The sequence below is a fragment of the Saimiri boliviensis genome, chromosome 12, assembly GCF_048565385.1.
Source record: "Saimiri boliviensis isolate mSaiBol1 chromosome 12, mSaiBol1.pri, whole genome shotgun sequence".
In the NCBI taxonomy this organism is placed as follows: Eukaryota; Metazoa; Chordata; class Mammalia; order Primates; family Cebidae; genus Saimiri; species Saimiri boliviensis.
Genome location: NC_133460.1, coordinates 42,686,184 through 42,707,877, shown reverse-complemented (window position 1 = coordinate 42,707,877; position 21,694 = coordinate 42,686,184). Strand labels below are relative to the sequence as shown.

At 41.9% G+C, this 21,694-nt stretch overlaps 1 protein-coding gene across 4 annotated transcripts in view; it reads right to left on the bottom strand.

Annotated features, from left to right (window-relative positions):
• Window positions 1-21,694, bottom strand: part of NRBF2 (nuclear receptor binding factor 2) — a 45,661-nt gene that overhangs the window by 10,648 nt on the left and 13,319 nt on the right. For 3 of the 4 annotated variants that reach the window (XR_012512825.1, XR_012512826.1, XM_039478098.2), the window contains exons 2-3: window positions 16,655-16,739; window positions 610-650 (exon numbers count right to left, since the gene is read on the bottom strand). Coding sequence is in view for 2 of the 4 variants with exons in the window: in XM_039478098.2 (XP_039334032.1) it covers window positions 610-650; window positions 16,655-16,739 (126 nt within the window). In the remaining 2 variants the exon portion in view is untranslated. Of the gene's footprint in view, window positions 1-609; window positions 651-4,917; window positions 7,312-16,654; window positions 16,740-21,694 lie in introns of those variants that run through there. The other variant, XM_074382296.1, reaches the window with a different exon arrangement.

Here is a 21,694-nt window from a genome sequence, read left to right as displayed (position 1 = left end):
TGTGAGCTAATGATCATGTTAGAGCTAATGATCAGGGGTCCTAAGAGGTCTCTCTAAAAGATACATCTGGGCAATCTGTGAGTAACCACTAGAAAAAAAAGAAGTTTCTGCATTCTATGTCTGGGACATCAAATGCAGTTCATTTAGTTTTAATTTCCTTTCTGAAGTACTCTTTGCCCATTTTATATATTTTTGACCATAGCATTTTGAGAGGGACACAATGCTTTATAACAATTCAAGTCTCTACAAGAAAACCTTTCTTTTTTTTTTTTTTTTTTTGAGACGGAGTTTCGCTCTTGTTACCCAGGCTGGAGTGCAATGGCGCGATCTCGGCTCACCGCAACCTCCACCTCCTGGGTTCAGGCAATTCTCCTGTCTCAGCCTCCTGAGTAGCTGGGATTACAGGCACGCGCCACCATGCCCAGTTAATTTTTCGTATTTTTAGTAGAGGCGGGATTTCACCATGTTGACCAGGATGGTCTCGATCTCTCGACCTTGTGATCCACCCACCTCGGCCTCCCAAAGTGCTGGGATTACAGGCTTGAGCCACCGCGCCCGGCGAAGAAAACCTTTCTAACCCTTGTTGCAAATATTAGGAACATGTCTCACCTGCTCAGATTGTGTCAGCTTCATGGCTTCAGAAAGATATGCTGTTAAAAAAAAAAAAAAAAAAAAATCAAGTCAATATGTGTCATCATTTTGTAATTAACAGATAAAAGGAAGAGTTTTAATAGTCCTCATATGACAAAGAAAACCAGTCTGATAAATAATTCTGCTATAATTGGGGATTTTTTTTTTTTTTTTTTTTTTTTTTGAGACGGAGTTTCACTCTCGTTACCCAGGCTGGAGTGCAATGGCGCAATCTTGGCTCACTGCAACCTCCGCCTCCTGGGTTCAGGCGATTCTCCTGCCTCAGCCTCCTAAGTAGCTGGGATTACAGGCACGCGCCACCATGCCCAGCTAATTTTTTTGTATTTTTAGTAGAGACAGGGTTTCATCATGTTGACCAGGATGGTTTCGATCTCTTGACCTCGTGATCCACCTGCCTTGGCCTCCCAAAGTGCTGGAATTACAGGCTTGAGCCACTGCGCCCAGCCGGGGATTTTTTTTTAAAAATAAGCTTTTTTTTCCCCAAAATGATGTCAGTGGCAATAAAATGAAAATATTCCCTACCCATTCTTGAAAGTTTTGTTATTTAAAACTCCTGTAGATTTTATAATTCAGAAACCGAAGATGGCCTAATGAGAAAAACAGGTTTATGGAAGATTAAAATCAAACAAGAACCTATCAAAACCCTATTACTCATTATACTCACAAAAATATCATGAGATTATCAATGACTTTATATCCACCTGAATACCTGGAACCTATCATTTTGGACTCCTATAGAATCACTTTTAATGAATACTGTCTCTGAGCCAGGCCAGCAGCTTTAGGGTTAAAATCCCTAAGAACTTGCTGACATATTTACTGTGAGGAAGTTATTGAGGACATTATGTCACTGATGATGAACTTCAATAAACTTCTCTCTCTGATCTCAGAATCAGATCCTTGGTGACCATGTTTGAATTTTAATAGCCAATGTAAAAATTCTTATTTTCCCTCTTTAGGATGACTGCCAGAAAACATAAGGCAAGTTCTTAAAAAAAAAAAAAAAAATTGCCAGAACTAATGGTACATTTTGTGAACGGTATTACTAGTCCTTTCCCATTTTCTCTATGGATTTCCTTATCTATGTATCTCTCATTACATTTGATATTCCGTTATACATTCCTCTTTAAGACATTTTGTAACCTTTCTGGAACAAGGTTAGGTATAAATAACAAGTTCTGCGTCACTAATAAAGACTTGTCCATAATAAATCTCCATGTTTATCTTGCTTGCTATAAACATTTTTGGCATCTCTCATCCCTACATTAAGTTCCTCTTTTGCCTTTCTGCAGATACTACAAGGAATTGCTTTCTGTCCAGTCTTGATCCAAGTAATTTAGTAATTTTGATGTCATAATTTAAGAGTTCTTGCCTGCTAGGTTCTATCGTAGTCCTTGAGGTAGAGATTAATTAGATCAGGGGTCCCAAACCCCCAGGCTGATACTTGCTTGTGGCTTGTTAGGAACTGGGCCACACACACAGCAAGTGAGCAGCAGGCAAGCCAGCAAAGCTTCATCTGTTTTTACAGTTGCTCCCATTGCTTGCATTACCGCCTGAGCTGCGCTTCCCATCAGATCAGCGGCAGCATTAGAGTCTCATAGCAGCACAAACCCTACTGGTGAAGTGCACATGCAAGGGATCTAGGTTGCATTTTCCTTATGATAACGTAATGCCTGATAATCTGTTGCAGTCTCCCATCATGCCCAGATGGGACTGTCTAGCTGCAGGAAAACAAGCTCAGCGCTCCTACTGATTGTATATTATGGTGAGTTCCTCATCCAAGGTCTGTGGAAAACTGTCTTCCACAGAATTGGTCCCCGGTGGCAAAAAGGTTAGGACTGCTGGAATACATGCTCCCTCTCCAAGAAAAAAGAGAGGTGGGGCCAGGCATGGTGGCTAGCACTTTGGGAGGCTGAGGCTGAAGGACTGCTTGAGCCCAGGAGTTCGAGACTAGCCTAGGTAACATAGTGAGACCCTGTATCAAGTTAAAAAGATTAAAAAAAAAAAAAAAAAAAAAGAGTTGATCGAATAGTCTTTGCTCCAGTCATGCTCACCATAAATAATTACATTTGCTCCACAACCCTTTCTTGTCTTTCATTCCTATACTAAGTCTGTATAGCTGCATACTATTTCTTTTCCTTTTGTTCATGTTTAAATCTGTGGAGACATTCTAACTGCTCTGCTCATGTTCCAATACATTGTTGACAAATGTTCTCAGACACCCCTTCCAACTTGCCTGTATTTGTCTCCCTGTTTGCTTTAAATCCACTTTCTTATTTATTTATTTATTTATTTTGAGACGGAGTTTCGCTCTTGTTACCCAGGCTGGAGTGCAATGGCGCGATCTCGGCTCACTGCAACCTCCGCCCCCTGAGTTCAAGCAATTCTCTTGCCTCAGCCTCCTGAGTAGCTGGGATTACAGGCATGCACCACCATGCCCAGCTAATTTTTTGTATTTTTAGTAGAGACGGGGTTTCACCATGTTGACCAGGATGGTCTCGATCTCTCGACCTCATGATCCACCCACCTCGGCCTCCCAAAGTGCTGGGATTACAGGCTTGAGCCACCGCGCCTGGCCAAATCCACTTTCTTAACAAAGGGAACAGATTTCACAAAACCAAGCTTAAGCCAACTGAAGGGCCTCCCTTTGTAGAACCTTAAATATATGAAAGGCTGGGTACGGTGGCTCACACACCTGTAATCCCAGCACTTTGGGAGGCCAAGTCAAGTGGATCATGAGGTAAGGGATTCGAGACCAGCCTGAAATCCTGTCTCCACTAAAAAAAATACAAATTATTTGGGTGTGGTGGCGTGTGTCTGTAATCCCAGCTACTCAGGAGGCTGAGGCAGGAGAATCGCTTGAACCTGGGAGATGGAGGCTGCAGTGAGCCAGGGAGATCACACCACTGTACTCAAGCCTGGGTGACAGTGCGAGACTCTGTCTCAAAAAAAAAAAAAAAAATTGTATTTGACAAAGGAAGTTACCAAAGGATATCCCAAAGCAGAAAGAATTCAACAAGAATCACACTGTCATTTGAAGTACTCCCCATGTTTAAACCTTACAAATGGTGCATTTTAAAGTTATTTTTAAAGAAAAAAAATATTTTAAATCTGATTCCGGCTGGGCACGGTGGCTCAAGCCTGTAATCCCAGCACTTTGGGAGGCTGAGGCGGGTGGGCCACGAGGTCAAGAGATCGAGACCGTCCTGGTCAACATGGTGAAACTGTCTCTACTAGGGATACAAAAATTGGCTGGGCATGGTGGCACATGCCTGTGGTCCCAGCCACTCAGGAAGCTGAGGCTGGAGAGTTGCCTGAACCCAGGAGGCGGAGGTTGCGGTGAGCCGAGACCGCGCCATTGCACTCCAGCCTGGGTAACAAGAGCGAAATTCCATCTCAAAAAAAAAAAAAAAAAAATCTGATTCCATGTTCATGGATTTCCTCCACAGACTTACAATAGAAACAAAAGTATAGCAACAGAAATCTAGAAACAGTGTCTATCTCAAAAACTGCTAACAATTCCGGTTAAACTACTTACTTTAATTATGACATGAGGCTAAAATTTAAAGCAGATATTAAGCAAGTGATAGAATAAAGGAACTAAGGAAATATCAAGAATGTTTTAAAATCATAACGTCTGGCCAGGCACAGTGGCTCACGCCTGTAATCCCAACACTTTGGGAGGCCGAGGCGGGCAGATTACCTGAGGAGTTTGAAACCAGCCTGGCCAACATAGTGAAATGCCATCTCTACTAAAAAATACAAAACTTAGCTGGGTATGGTGGTGCATGCCTGCAGTTCCCAGCTACTCGGGAGACTGTGGCAGGAGAATCGCCTGGGCCTGGAGGCAGAGGTTGCAGTGAGGTGAAACCATGCCACTGGACTGCAGCCTGGGCAACAAAGCAAGACTCCATCTCATCAGTGGTGGGTCAAAAAAAAAAAGAAAAAAGAAAAAGAAAAAGAAAAAAAAAGACTCCATCTCAAAAAAAAACCCAAAAAACAAAAAATGCTAACACATATTTCTCTTCTATCAGGAATCTGTTAAACTAGTACCAAAGCACACAAGGTGCAGCAACATACTGCCTCTGAATGATAAGGATTGATCAGATCTAGAATCATTTTCATGTTACCGCAGTTTCAAAAGGCTTAACATTTGTTTTCAACCAAAGTATTGATCAAATCCATACAAATACTGACTCTGGGGCCTGATCATCTTCTGAAATGTTCATTTTGAGTTCTAAGCACTGTCAATGGCTATTAACTTACTTGTTTAAGCTTTTGATCTTTTGTTGTGTATGAACGAAGAGAAATTCACTTAGGGAACTGGAATGCATGAGAAGGGTTAAAAGAAAATTACACCAATCAAGTTACAGCCACTAATCAAGGGTTTAAAGCAGTACAATCTCTGGGAGTCTGTGGCTTCTTAAACTTACCTTTTTAAACATGGAATAGGAGAATGTAGACACCTTCCCTTCCCCACCTCCTGCCAGATTTAGACAGCTTTTTTCCTTCCTGATGTGCTTATGTGGCATGAATGCTCACACTTTCAATTAATTCAGCCACTGTCCACCTAAAGAGTAAATCCTACCTTTCCTCAAAAGGAAAGAGACATCAAGCAACTTATTTCAACACATTTATAATACAAACACTACAAAGAGGCCATAAAGTCCTTAGCCATGTAATTTTAGGGTAAGTTTTTAAGTCTCAGAATCTCCTCTGATCTCTGACAACTGGACACACAGGCCCCCTCCCCTGTTTGCCCTTAAATTCTCTCACTTCAGCTTTTCCATCCTATTAGTCTTTCTCAGATGTTGATCTTTCCTTCTCACATCTCTAAAATTATTTCCAAATAAGTTGCTTCCTTTCAGAATACACCTACATCCATACCTTCTAAGACCAGTTATAAGCCCTAGATGTAAGTCAGTTTCAAAAAGTGAGCTCATTTCCACCATATCAATTTTCAACTCAGACATTCTAAAACATAACACATGTTTAAACAAACCCCCAACAACTCAGTGGGATTTACTAATCACATTAAGTTCTACCTCCATAATTGAAGCTAATGGGATCTAATAGACTACCTTATTTTTCTACTCCTGAGAATGTCATAGAATTTAGACTGGGGGTGGGAGAGGTACCTGAAGGCCAAGATTAGTTTTAAGTCTTCAAAGACAAGGATTAGGTTAGGACTAAAACTTTCTTCCCTTTATATACTCATAACATCCCATAGCTCAGTCCATAAAATACGCTGTTACTCCACTTAACATAGTTATACATATGTAACCATGACCATTTTGGGTTACACAGGGTATTGTTTCACTGGGGCATTCATATAAAACATGACTTTCTTAAATAAACATAGTACATCGTCTTTGCAGTGATTACAGATTTATTCATCTGACTCATAACAAAATATGGTTTAGGGAAGATTTAAAGAACACTAGTTGACATATTTAATGCTGTTACAAAGCTCTCATAAAGCTCACCATAAAAACACCCAAAGAGACTGGGCGAGGTGGCTCATGCCTGTAATCCTAGCACTCTGGGATGCCGAGGTGGGTGGATAACCTGAGGTCAGGAGTTCAAGACCAGATTGGCCATCATGGTGAAACCCCATCTTAAAAAAAGAAAAAACAAAACAAAAAACAGATTCAACGCTATCTCCATCAAGCTACCAATGACCTTCTTCACAGAACTGGAAAAAAACACCTTAAACTTCATATGGAACCAAAAGAGAGCCCGCATAGCCAAGTCAATTCTAAGCAAAAAGAACAAAGCGGGAGGCATCACACTACTGGACTTCAAACTATACTACTAGGCTACAGTAATCAAAACAGCATAGCACTGGTACCAAAACAGAGATACAGACCAATGGAACAGAACAGAGGCCTCAGAGGAAACACACCATATCTACAACCAGCTGATCTTTGACAAACCTGACAAAAGCAATGGGGAAAGGATTCCCTGTTTAATAAATGGTGTTGGGAAAACTGGCTAGCCATGTGCAGAAAGCAGAAACTGGACCCCTTCCTGACACCTTACACTAAAATTAACTCCAAATGTATTTCCAAGACTTAAACATAAGACCTAACACCATAAAAACCCTAGAAGAAAAAAATCTAGGCAAAACCATTCAGGACATAGGCATAGGCAAGGACTTCATGACCAAAACACCAAAAGCATCGGCAACAAGAGCCAATATAGACAAATGGGACCTAATGAAACTCCACAGCTTCTACACGGCAAAAGAAATGGTTATTAGAGTGAATCAGAAACCAACACAATGGGAAAAAATTTTTGCTGTCTACTCATCTAATAAAGGACTGATATCTAGAATTTATAAAGAACTAAAACAGATTTACAAGAAAAAAAACAAACAAGCCCATTCAAAAGTGGGCGAAGGATATGAACAGACACTTTACAAAAGAAGACAAACATGAGGCCAACAAATATATGAAAAAATGCTCATCATCACTGGTCATTAGAGAAATGCAAATCAAAACTTCTTGAGCACTGAGATACCATCTCACTCCAGTTAGAACGGCAATCATTAAAAAATCTGGAGACAACAGATGCTGGAGAGGATGTGGAGAAATAGGAACACTTTTACACTGTTGGTGGAAGTGTAAATTAGTTCAACCATTGTGGAAGACAGTGTGGCAATTCCTCAAGGACCTAGAAATAGAAATTCCATTTGACCCAGCAATCCCATTACTGGGTATATATCCAAAGGACTATAAATCATTCTACTACAAGGACACGTGCACACGAATGTTCATTGCAGCACTGTTTACAATAGCAAAGACCTGGAACCAACCCAAATGCCCAACGATGATAGACTGGATAGGGAAAATGTGGTACATATACATCATGGAATATTATGCAGCCATCAAAAACGATGAGCTCGTGTCCTTTGTAGGGACATGGATGAATCTGGAAACCATCATTCTCAGTAAACTGACACAAGAACAGAAAATCAAATACCTCATTTTCTCACTCACAGGTGGGTGTTGAACAATGAGAACACATGGACACAGGGAGGGGAGCAGCACACACTGGGTCTGTTGGGTGGAAATAGAGGAGGGACAGTGGTGGGTGGGGAGTTAGGGAAAGTAGCATGGGGAGAAATGGCAGATATAGGTGATGGGGAGGAAGGCAGCAAATCATGCTGCCATGTGTGTACCTATGCAACGATCTTGCATGTTCTTCACATGTACCCAAAACGTAAAATGCAATTATAAAAAAATCACCCAAAGATTTACGGGATATCTGCTATGTGCTTGGCCCTGGAGCAGACACCTCCAGTACACTTCAGGGGCAAAACTATTTCTATTTAAAAAAAAAAAAAAAAAGGCGGGGGGGAGGGGGCAGGTTCAGTGGCTCATGCCTGTAATCCCAGCACTTTGGGAGGACAAGGCTGGTGGATGACAAGGTCAGGAATTCAAGACCAGCCTGGCCAAGATAGTGAAACCCCATCTCAACTAAAAATATGAAAATTAGCCAGGTGTGGTGGTGGGCACCTGTAGTCCCAGCTACTCAAGAGGCTGAGGCAGGAGAACCACTCAAACCTGGGAGGTGGAGGTTGTAGTGAGCCCAGACTGTGCCACTGCACTCCAGCCTCGGTGACAAAGCAAGATTCTGTCTCAAAAAAACAAAAACAAAAACCCATACATTTAAAATTTTCTTTGAAAATTACCAACTTGTAGGCAAAAGTCACTGTAGTAAGAAGACTTATCCAAACTACTGCCCACCTTGCAGTCTGTATTTCTGCAGTAAATACATTGGGGCAGCCTCTGTCACAAAATATGGCTCTGCCTGCCAGCAGACTTCAGGGTTTGCCCTAAGAAAGGTGACCTGCACATATGCCCTAAGTGCATGCAAAAAGAAAAGGAAAAAAAAAAAGAAAAAAGAAAGGTGACCTGCACTAATTTTGGATGCAGCATGAGTAAAACATCCCTTCCCCAAAGATTTTTTAATTTTTATTTTTATACTTACCACTACACTAACAAGGACCCAAAGCTTTTTGGTTACTCAGCCAACAGAAACTGGTCTAAGCAAAACAGGCCCCCAAGATCTATTTCTGAGTTCAACATATGCTAGGTTGCTTGACTGACTATGGTAAAATTAGGTCTTTGATAAGAAGCCAACAATTCTAAAATTCATACCAAAATGAAAGCTATCATCAGCATGTTACTATAAGCACGCGTGTAGAGATGATATATTCAGTTACTGAGAGTCCTCATGAAAAAATAAAAAAGAAATGATATACTCAGAAGGGAAGCTAAAAAAAGACCACAGGAAAAATTTTCTCGGATTTTAGGTAACAAAAGTCTGTAGTAAGTTTTGCATTATCAGCATGTTAGAAAACAGAAACTCAGTGAAAATGAATTGGTTGGTATTGAATTACTTATTATTTTTAGAACCTAAAATGGCCAACTCCTTTTTTACAATATCTAAGATAAAATGGCAGACCTGTTACAATCAGCTCCTGTTTTAGGGATCTTTAGGATCAGAAAGCTGTGTCTAGGAATTGTTTAACACTTATCACATGTATGCCATCTTCATGGTTTAGAAAGAAGATTGAATTAGGAAGAGCTGGGAAATCCAATACATTCACTTGAAAAATAACCAAGACTGAGAATGCTGGGAAGATGGCCGCCTAAGAACAGCTCAGGACTTCAGCTCCCAGTGAAGGTGCAGAGGGTGAGTGGACCCCGCATTTCCAGACGAACTCTTATTGCCCACAGACCAGGAGATACCCAGGCAGAGGGGTCGCCAGCGTCGCAGTCCCAGCCGGTGCAGCTGTTTTGGCCCCTGCGGGGCTGATTCCGCCCGCGCGGCTGCTGTGACCACTCCCTGTTGCCGCGGTTCTCCGTACAAAAGCCACTGGTCTGGGAGCCCTCTTAGCTGGCGAGCAGAGCCCTGAGACGGCAGAGTTGTCCACTCATCTGAAATAGCGAGTCAGGCCAGGAGATTCCTAGGCAAAAAATCCGCCAGGAGCCAGCGCCGCAGTTCGAGCCGACTCCGCGAGTCGCAGCACGGGAGATCCCGGCGCCTTTTCAGCAGGCTACCAGAACGCGGGGTCGTTCAACTTAAAAGAAAAGACTCTGAGTCAGGGAGCCAGGTGATCAGGCTCGGTTGGTCCCACCCCTCCACCGCCAACAACAACGAAAACAAAAACAGTAATTGGAAACCCTCTGGGTTGAGCCCTCCAAACCAAGCACAGCTGAACCAGGACGGTCCGGCTCCGTGGGGGAGGGGCTTCCGCCATTACTGAGACTCTCCACCGCTACGGAGGCAGGCTGCCCTTGCCGAGGCAACCCGCCGTTGCCGAGGCAACCTGCCACAACAGAGAGAGTCCGCCATAACAGAGGCGGGGCCACCATTGCCGAGACAGTTCTAACTACGCCCATATAAAAAGGACTACAGGGAAGAGCTCAGGGCAGCTGGGCGGAGCCCACAGCAGCTCAGCAAAGCCCCTGCGGGCAGGCAGTGGCTAGGCGTGCTGCTAGCTGGGCGGGTCCGACCTGAAAGAAAAATCAAAAAAGGCAGTAGTGCAACGGAAACTCATACAGCCCCAACTCCCTGGGACAGAGACAGACAACAGGTGGATAAACTCACAAAAATGGGAAAAAACCAGCACAGAAAGGATGAAAACTCCCGAAACCAGAACACCTCTCCTCCTAAAAGGGATCACAACTCCTCACCAGCAAGGGAACCAGACCGGATGGAGAAGGAGGGTGATGAAATGACAGAATCAGACTTCAGAAGGTGGGTAGTAACAATGAGCTAAAAGAACACGTTCTAACCCAACGCAAAGAAAATAGGAACCTTGAAAAAAGATTGGACGAACTGCTGACGAGAATGGACAGCACAGAGAGGAGTATAAGTGAATTGATGGAGCTGAAAAACGCAACACGAGAACTTCGTGAAGCATGCACAAGCTTCAACAGCCGAATTGACCAAGCAGAAGAAAGGATATCACATGTCGAAGATCAACTCAATGAAATAAAAAGAGAAGGCAAGAACAGACAAAAAAGTGCAAAAAGGAATGAACAAAATCTTCAAGAAATGTGGGACTATGTGAAAAGACCTAATCTACGTCTGATAGGTGTACCTGAATGTGATGAAGAGAATGAATCCAAGCTGGAAAATACTCTTCAGGATATTATCCAGGAAAACTTCCCCAACCTAGCAAGGCAGACCAATATTCAAATCCAGGAAATACAGAGAACACCACAGAGATATTCCTCAAGAAGAGCAACCCCAAGGCACATAATCATCAGATTCACCAGGGTTGAAATGAAAGAGAAAATGCTAAGGGCAGCCAGAGAGAAAGGTCGGGTTACCCACAAAGGGAAGCCCATTAGACTCACAGCAGATCTCTCAGCAGAAACCCTACAAGCCAGAAGAGATTGGGGGCCAATATTCAACATCCTTAAAGAAAAGAACTTTCAACCCAGAATCTCCTATCCAGCCAAACTAAGCTTCATAAGTGAAGGAAAAATAAAATCCTTTGTGAACAAGCAAGCACTCAGAGATTTCATCACCACCAAACCTGCTCTACAAGAACTCCTGAAAGAGGCTCTACACATATAAAGGAACAAGCAGTACCAGCCACTCCAAAAACACACCAAATGGTAAAAGAGCATCAACACAATCAAGAATCTGCATCAACTAACCATCAAAACAGCCAGGTAGTATCAAAATGACAGTATCAAATTCACACATAACAATACTATCCCTAAATGTCAATGGACTAAATGCCCCAATCAAAAGACACAGACTGGCAAATTGGATAAAAAGTCAAAACCCATCAGTGTGCTGTATCCAGGAAACCCAACTTACATGCAAGGATACACAAAGGCTCAAAATAAAGGGATGGAGGAAGATCTACCAAGCAAATGGAGAGCAAAAAAAGGCAGGAGTTGCAATTCTCATCTCTGATAAAATAGACTTTAAAGCAACAAAGATCAAAAGAGACAAAGAAGGACATTACATAATGGTAAAAGGATCACTGCAACAAGAAGAGCTAACGATCCTAAATATATACGCACCCAATACAGGAGCACCCAGATACATAAGGCAAGTTCTTAATGACTTACAAAGAGACTTAGACTCCCACACAATAATAGTGGGAGACTTTAACACCCCATTGTCAATATTAGACAGATCATCCAGACAGAAAATCAACAAGGATATCCAGGACCTGAATACAGACCTGGAACAAGCAAATCTAATAGACATTTACAGAACTCTCCACCCCAAATCCACAGAATATACATTCTTCTCAGCACCACATCACACCTACTCTAAAACTGACCACATAATTGGCAATAAATCACTCCTCAGCAAATGCAAAAGAACAGAAATCATAACAAACAGTCTCTCAGACCACAGTGCAATCGAGTTAGAACTCAGAATGCAGAAACTAACTCAGAACCGCACAGCTTCATGGAAACTGAACAACTTGCTCTTGAATGTTGACTGGATAAACAATGAAATGAAGGCAGAAATAAAGATGTTCTTCGAAACCAATGAGAACGAAGACACAACATACCAGAATCTCTGGGACACATTTAAAGCAGTCTCTAGAGGAAAATATATAGCAATGAGTGCCCACATAAGAAAGGAGAGATCTAAAATGGACACCCTATCATCAAAATTGAAAGAGCTAGAGGAGCAAGATCAAAAAAACTCAAAACCTAGCAGAAGACAGGAAATAACTAAGATCAGAGCAGAACTGAAGGAAATAGACACACAAAAAACTCTTCAAAAAATCAATAAATCCAGGAGCTGGTTCTTTGAAAAGATCAACAAAATAGACAGACCACTAGCCAGATTAATAAAAAAAAAAAGAGAGAATAACCAAATTGATGCAATAAAAAACGATAAAGGGGATATCACCACAGATTCCACAGAAATCCAAACCATCATCAGAGACTATTACAAACAACTCTATGCACATAAACTAGTAAACCTGGAAGAAATGGATAAATTCCTGGACACCTGCATCCTCCCAAGCCTAAACCTGGAAGAAGCCGAAACCCTGAATAGACCAATAACATGGTCTGAAGTCGAGGCAGCAATAAAGAGCCTACCACCCAAAAAAAGCCCAGGTCCAGATGGGTTCACAGCTGAATTCTACCAGACATACAAAGAGGAGCTGATACCATTCCTTCTGAAACTATTCCAGGCAATCCAAAAAGAGGGAATCCTTCCCAAATCATTTTACGAGACAAACATCATCCTGATACCAAAACCCGGCAGAGACTCAACAAGAAAAGAAAATTTCAGGCCAATATCCATGATGAACATAGATGCAAAAATCTTCAATAAAATACTGGCAAACCGATTGCAACAGCATATCAAAAAGCTCATCCACCATGATCAAGTAGGATTCATCCCGGGGATGCAAGGCTGGTTCAACATACGCAAGTCCATAAACGTAATCCACCACATAAACAGAACCAAAGACAAAAACCACATGATTATCTCAATTGATGCAGAGAAGGCTTTTGACAAAATTCAACAACCCTTTATGCTAAAAACCCTCAATAAACTAGGTATTGACGGAACGTATCTCAAAACAATAAAATCTATTTACGACAAACCAACAGCCAATATCATACTGAATGGGCAAAAACTGGAAGCATTCCCTTTGAAATCTGGCACTAGAGAAGGGTGCCCTCTCTCACCACTCCTATTCAATATAGTACTGGAAGTTCTAGCCAGAGCAATCAGGCAAGAAAAAGAAATAAAGGCTATCCAAATTGGAAAGGAGGAAATCAAATTGTCTCTATTTGCAGTGACATGATTGTATATCTGGAAGACCCCATCATCTCAGCCCAAAATCTCCTGAAACTGATAAACAACTTCAGCAAAGTCTCAGGATACAAAATCAACGTGCAAAAATCACAAGCATTCCTATACACCAGTAATAGACTCCAAGAGAGCCAAATCAAGAACGAACTGCCATTCACAATTGCTACAAAGAGAATAAAGTACCTAGGAATACAACTAACAAGGAACGTAAAGGACCTCTTCAAGGAGAACTACAAGCCATTGCTCAACGAAATAAGAGAGGATACAAACAGATGGAGAAACATTCCATGTTCATGGTTAGGAAGAATCAACATCGTGAAAATGGCCATACTGCCCAAAGTAATTTACAGATTCAACGCTATTCCCATCAAGCTACCAATGACCTTCTTCACAGAACTGGAAAAAAACACCTTAAACTTCATATGGAACCAAAAGAGAGCCCGCATAGCCAAGTCAATTCTAAGCAAAAAGAACAAAGCAGGAGGCATCACACTACCGGACTTCAAACTATACTACAAGGCTACAGTAATCAAAACAGCATGGTACTGGTACCAAAACAGAGATATAGACCAATGGAACAGAACAGAGGTCTCAGAGGAAATACAACATACCCACAACCATCTGATCTTCGACAAACCTGACAAAAACAAGCAATGGGGAAAGGACTCCCTGTTTAATAAATGGTGTTGGGAAAACTGGCTAGCCATGTGCAGAAAGCAGAAACAGGACCCCTTCCTGACACCTTACACCAAAATTAACTCCAGATGGATTAAAGACTTAAACATCAGACCTAATACCGTAAAAACCTTAGAAGAAAATCTAGGCAAAACCATTCAGGACATAGGTTTAGGCAAGAACTTCATGACCAAAACGCCAAAAGCAATGGCAACAAAAGCCAAAATAGACAAATGGGACCTAATCAAACTCCACAGCTTCTGCACGGCAAAAGAAACAGTCAGTAGAGTGAATCGGCAACCAACAGAATGGGAAAAAATTTTTGCAGCCTACCCATCTGACAAGGGACTGATATCCAGAATTTACAAAGAACTAAAGCAGATCTACAAGAAAAAAACAAACAAGCCCATTCAAAAATGGGCGAAGGATATGAACAGATACTTTACAAAAGAAGACATACAGGAGGCCAACAAACATATGAAAAAAGGCTCATCATCACTGGTCATCAGAGAAATGCAAATCAAAACCACATTGAGATACCATCTCACACCAATTAGAATGGCGATCATTAAAAAATCGGGAAACAACAGATGCTGGAGAGGATGTGGAGAAATAGGAACACTTTTACACTGCTGGTGGGAATGTAAATTAATTCAACCATTGTGGAAGACAGTGTGGCGATTCCTCAAGGACCTAAAAATAGAAATCCCATTTGACCCAGCAATCCCATTACTGGGTATATATCCAAAGGATTATAAATCATTCTACTACAAGGACACGTGCACACGAATGTTCATTGCAGCACTGTTTACAATAGCAAAGACCTGGAACCAACCCAAATGCCCAACGATGATAGACTGGTTAGGGAAAATGTGGTACATATACACCATGGAATATTACGCAGCCATCAAAAACAATGAGTTCACGTCCTTTGTAGGGACATGGATGAACCTGGAAACCATCATTCTCAGCAAACTGACACAAGAGCAGAAAATCAAACACCGTATATTCTCACTCATAGGCGGGTGTTGAACAATGAGAACATATGGACACAGGGAGGGGAGCACTACACACTGGGGTCCGTTGGGGGGAAATGGGGGAGGGACGGGGGGGTGGGGAGGTGGGAAGAGATAGCATGGGGAGAAATGACAGATACAGGTGAGGGGACGGAAGGCAGCAAACCACACTGCCAAGTGTGTACCTATGCAACAATCCTGCATGTTCATCACATGTACCCCAAAACCTAAAATGCAATAAAAAAAAAAAAAAAAGAATGCATTAGCCGGCCGGGCGCGGTGGCTCAAGCCTGTAATCCCAGCACTTTGGGAGGCCGAGGCGGGTGGATCACGAGGTCAAGAGATCGAGACTATCCTGGTCAACATGGTGAAACCCCGTCTCTGCTAAAAATACAAAAAATGAGCTGGGCATGGTGGCGTGTGCCTGTAATCCCAGCTACTCAGGAGGCAGAGGCAGGAGAATTGCCTGAACCCAGGAGGCGGAGGTTGCGGTGAGCCGAGATCGCGCCATTGCACTCTAGCCTGGGTAACAAGAGCGAAACTCCGTCTCAAAAAAAAAAAAAAAAAAAAAAAAAAAAGAAGAATGCATTAAGGACAGGCACAGAATGATACATCTGGGAGGATCTCTGGAGATAATGTAGTTCAGCCAGCTTATTTTAAAGATGTGGAGAGTAAAGTCCATGCAGGGTAAGGGGCTTGTCCAAGGTCACACGGCTATTTAATTGCAGGCCCCATACAGGTTTGGTTCATTCTGCATCCTCTGTAACCTGGAATCCTGCTTGGATTCAGGTGCTCAATAAACATTTGTTGAATAAATGAATGAATATAATGCAAATGCATGATCTCCAGCTCAAAATTCCTTCAAAAAATGTTCTCATGATACTTGCTAAGAGTAAAATTAACATTACTTTAAGTAGGCTGATACCTAGCAGCTATGAATTGATTTCATATTGTTGAAAATTTGAAGGTTTCTTGGAGACTGAGCTAGAGAAAATTTCTAATATTGAAGCAGAAAGTTTTGTAGTTTTCCCTTTACCATCTAAAAAGGACTTTCTTGTCCCACTGGACATTCCTCTTAAATAAATTGCGGAGTTTCCCAAAAAAAAGTGCCACCTAAAATTTACTAATATTATAACAATCCATTGACTCTAGTTATATTTAGCCTCAGGCCTTGGAGATAAATTTTGACTGGTTGTTCACAAGGACAAAGGCAACATAATGAATAGCCACCATTTATTTGGCAACTATTATATGCCAGATATTAAGCACTTTGTTACATTATCACCAATCTTCACAATAAAGATTAATGATAACTTAAAAAAAAAAAAAGCAAAATAACCAAGACTGACATTCCAGTGGGTCAGCAGTACCAGTCCTGCGTATGAAGAGCAACACACACCATTACTATTGTGACTGCTGTTCAGTTTTTTTGTTTGTTTGGTTTTTGCTCTTCAGTTTTACACTGAGTACTTAAAAAGAATACTCACCGGCAGCCTTTTTGTGACAAGAAATAGCCTCTTCGTATTTGCCTGCAGCTAATAAACGGTCTGCTCGTCTGCTCTGTTGATGAGCCTAGAAGACAAACATCCCTTAGGTACTCTGGATCATAAAACATGATTTCTTTTCAAAAGCAACTACCTTTTAAGAAGATAAAAATACCTTTTGTTGCCACGTATCAAACCATTATTGCAGCTCTATCTGTAGTTAGATAAACGTAATGCGTAGAGTTGGATAAATGGAATGGGTAGAGCCTAGAACTGCAGCATCTGAAAGGAATGCCAACTTCTTTTTCTTTGAGTTCTACCAATAAGCCCTCTGAAGGTTAACACCAGGCACTTAACTCCTTCAGTGACTCACATTTTTCCACTCTTTGGAGATTAACCAAAAGTTACATAGATTGTTATTCAAAATGTCTACTTTCTTGATTTTTAACAAGCTCCTTTCAAAACAAGAGCTATTTTGTAGATACTTTCAGTAGCCTGTATAGTTTAAAAAACTATAATCAGAAAATCACTCATCATGTAGCAAATCTAAGCTTCTCTTGTAACATCTCATTCTTCCAATACTAAAAGTTATTGTTTTTAAAATAAAAAATTTGGACATTGTATAGTAGATGAATTCACAATACTTTCCTCAAAACATCTAATATTACAAAGATTTTTTTAAAGATATAACTATCAAAAGAACAAAGTCAAAAAAATCAGAAGTTCTAACAGCAAATAATGTAACTGCTCTTGAATTGCAAAGGAAAATTGATTAAATAAGCAGTCACTGGCCTCCTTACACTTTAAGAATTTCAAAAGAACTTTAAAGCCAGGTCCAATGGCTCAAGCCTGTAATCCCAGCACTTTGGGAGGCTGAGGCGGACAGATTACCTGAGGTCAGAAGTTTAAGACAAGCTGAGCCAACATGGTGAAACCCTATCTCTACTAAAAACACAAAAATTAGCCAGGCATGATGGCGGGCGCCTGTAATCCCAGCTACTCAGGAGGCTGAGGCAGCAGAACTGCTTGAACCTGGGAGGCAGAGGTTGCAGGGAGGCGAGATTGCTCCATTGCTCTCCAGCTTGGGTGACAAGAGCAAAACGCCATCTCAAAAAAAAAAAGACAGCAAGCTTTAATACACATTATTTCAGTTGCTTCAACTATGACTTTGTGAATGCTTTTCTTGTGCTTACATAAGGAGGCCCTAGATTGGTGGTGGTCACGTAACTTCCATTAAGCTTATACATTTAACCAGCAAGGAAAAAAGCAGAGATTAGCTCAAGTTTTCTACCTCATGTAACGTTTTCCTCAATAACAAACTCACACATGATTTAGCAAAGCTTCACAGCTTCACAAAAAACTGAAAAGCACTGCACACCCATTTTCATAACAGCCTTATTTACAACAGCCAAAAGGTGCAAGCAATCCACATGTCCATCAACACAAGGATGGATAAATGCAGTCAGTATTAAACACAGGAATATTACTGTCTTTAAAAGGAAGGTAATTCTGATATTACATCATGGATGAACTGTGAGGACATTAGACTGAGTAAACTAACCCAATGATAAAAGGACAAATACTATACAAATCGATTTACTGGGGTATCTAAAGTAGTCGAACTCATAAAAACAGGGAAGTTGAAAGGTGGAACAACTCTAAAATGGGGAGTAGGTATTCAAATGATATAGTTTGTTTTTCAAGATGAAAAAATTCTTGAGATTTGTTGTACAACAATATGAATATACTTAACGCTACTAAACTGCTCACTTAAAAATAGTTAAGAGGGTAAACTTTACATATATATACTTTTTAATATTACTTAAAAAAGGTGAAAAGTGGGCCGGGTATGGTGGCTCACGCCTGTGATCCCAGCACTTTGGGAGGCCGAGGCAGGCAAATCACCTGAGGTCAGGAGTTCGAGACCAGCCTGACCAACATGGAGAAACCCTGTCTTTAAAAAAAAAAAAAAAAAGGTGAAAAGTGGCCGGGTGCAGTCGCTCATGCCAGTAATCTGAGCACTTTAGGAGGCTGAGGCAGGCAGATAGCTTGAGCTCAGGAGTTCGAGACCAGCCTGGGCAATATAGTGAAAACCCATCTCTACAAAAAATACAATAATTAGCCAGGTGTGGCACTCCTGCCTGTAGTCCCAGCTACTCAGGAGACTGAGGTGAAAGGATCACTTGAGCCTGGGAAATTGAGGCTGCACTGAGCTGTGATCTCACCACTGCACTCCAGCCTGGGTGACAGAGATCGTCTCAAAAAAAAAAAAAGTTGGGTGTGGTGGCTCATGCCTGTAATCCCAGCACTTGGGGAGGCCAAGGCAGGTGGGGGTGGATCACCTGAGGTCAGGAGTTTGCAACCAGCCTGGCTAACATGGTGAATTCCTGTCTCTATAAAAATACAAAAATTGGCCAGGTGTGGTGGCTCACGCCTGTAATCCAAGCACTTTCGAGGCCAAGGTGGGCGGATCACCTGAGGTGAGGAGTTCAAGACCAGCCTGACCAACATGGTGAAACCCCATCTTTAAAAATAAAAAATAAAAAATTAGCCAGGAATGATGGTGGGTGCCTGTAATCCCAGATACTCAGGAGGCTGCGGTGGGAGAATCGCTTGAACCTAGGAGGCAGGCAGAGGTTGCAGTGAGCCGACATCACATTATTATACTGGGCAACAGAGTGAGGCTTCATCTCAAAAAAAGAAAAAAAAAGTGAAAAGCTTATCTGTTCTGTCAGTTAGCTGAAAAATGATTCGTCCTGGATGCTTTTTAAACACATGTTCCTTTTATGCTGCATAAAAATACTTCACAGAATCACTTTTGCAATTCAAACTATAAATATTCTGGGTATGTTTGCAAATCATACTCAGTATAAAACACAGGTGAAAACAAAAGTAGAAAACAGCACTTCCAGCAATGCACTGCTGTGAGCCACTTCCATTTCTGTAAGAAACAAGCAACAATATTTTTTTTTTTTTTTTTGAGACGGAGTGTCGCTCTTGTTACCCAGGCTGGAGTGCAATGGCGCGATCCCGGCTCACCGCAACCTCCGCCTCCTGGGTTCAAGCAATTCTCCTGCCTCAGCCTCCTGAGTGGCTGGGATTACAGACACGTGCCACCATGCCCAGCTAATTTTTTGCACCTTTAGTAGAGACGGGGTTTCACCATGTTGACCAGGATGGTCTCAATCTCTTGACCTCGTGATCCACCCGCCTCGGCCTCCCAAAGTGCTGGGATTACAGGCTTGAGCCACCGCGCCCAGCATACAAGCAACAATCTTAAAGATAAGATTCGTCCCTTTCAATTAGAGGATTTCAGAGACTTTTTATTCTTCAAATAGTAATTAAACTTTTCTCTAAGTCTTAACATATTCCTGGGAACAATAATAGGTTACAAGAAATAACTGGGTAGGGCTGGGCACAGCGGCTCACGACTGTAATCCCAGCATTTTGGGAGGCCAAGGAGGGCAGATCACTCAAGGCCAGGAGTTCAAGATCAGCCTGGCGAACACGGTGAAACCCCATCTCAACTAAAAGTACGAAAATTAGCCAGGCGAGTTGGCACATGCCTGTAATCCCAGCTACTCGAGTGGCTGAGGCATAAGAATTCCCTGGGCCTGGGAGGTGGAGGTTGCAATGAACTGAGATTCTGCCACTGAACTCCAACCTGGGCAACAGAGCAAGACTCTGCCTCAAAAAAAAAAGAAAGAAATGGCTGGAGGCTTAAAATAATGGACAAATTTTAGCCTTGGACTGAGCAAAAAATACATTCTGAACACATGAGCATTTTCTAGTACCCACAAATTATACAAATCTTTTGGGAAGAGAATGTACATTAAGAAGAAAGCTAGTATGTTCAAGCAGTTATAATTAATCTAATTTCTCTAATGAACATGTTTTGATACTGTTAAAACAAGTGGCATTAAATCAGTTAAGACTCTAGGTTTAACGAAAATACAAATCAAGGCCGGGCGCGGTGGCTCAAGCCTGTAATCCCAGCACTTTGGGAGGCCGAGGCGGGTGGATCACGAGGTCGAGAGATCAAGACCATCTCGGTCAACATGGTGAAACTCGTCTCTACTAAAAATACAAAAAATTAGCTGGGCATGGTGGCGCGTGCCTGTAATCCCAGCTACTCAGAAGGCGGAGGCAGGAGAATTGCCTGAACCCAGGAGGCGGAGGTTGTGGTGAGCCAAGATCGTGCCATTGCACTCCAGCCTGGGTAACAAGAGTGAAACTGTATCAAAAAAAAAAAAAAAGAAAATACAAATCATCTGGTTAAAATACAGATTCTAAAAGGCCGGAGGTGGTGGCTCACGCCTATAATCCCGGCACTTTCAGAGGCCTAGGCAGGAGAATCACTTGAACCTGAGAGGCAGAGGTTGCAGTGAGCCAAGACAGCACCAGTGTACTCCAGCCTGGGCAACAAGAGTGAAATTCCTTCTCAAAAAAAAAAAAAAAGAAAAGAAAGAAAGAAAAAGAAAAATAGAGCTTGAGATTCCACCCAGTTAAAGCCAAAGTTGCTGGCTGGCTCATGGATACCCTCTAAGAAGCAGGGATGAGATGCTACTTGAGGTTACTTCATTCTAACACTGTTTTCTATCTGTGTGTATCCCTGACGAGCTCAATCACTTTCTACCTTATGCTATGGATATTTATGTAGTTCCATAATTAAACTTCAAACCTGTGATGACAGAATTATTAACACTAAAAAAATAAAAAGTTCTCAAACAGTGAGAGCAGGTCCTCATGGCTCTCCCAACTCCCTTAAAATGTAGAGTCCAGGCCGGGCGTGGTGGATCATGCCTGTAATCCAAGCACTTTGGAGGCCAAGGCGGGCCGATCACCTGAGGTTGGGAGTTCAAGACCAGCCTGACCAACATGGTGAAACCCTGTCTTAAAAAAAAAAAAATGTGCCGGGTGCGGTGGCTCAAGCCTGTAATCCCAGCACTTTGGGAGGCCAAGGCAGGTGGACCACGAGGTCAAGAGATCGAGACCATCCTGGTCAACATGGTGAAACCCCGTCTCTACAAAAAAAAAAAAAAA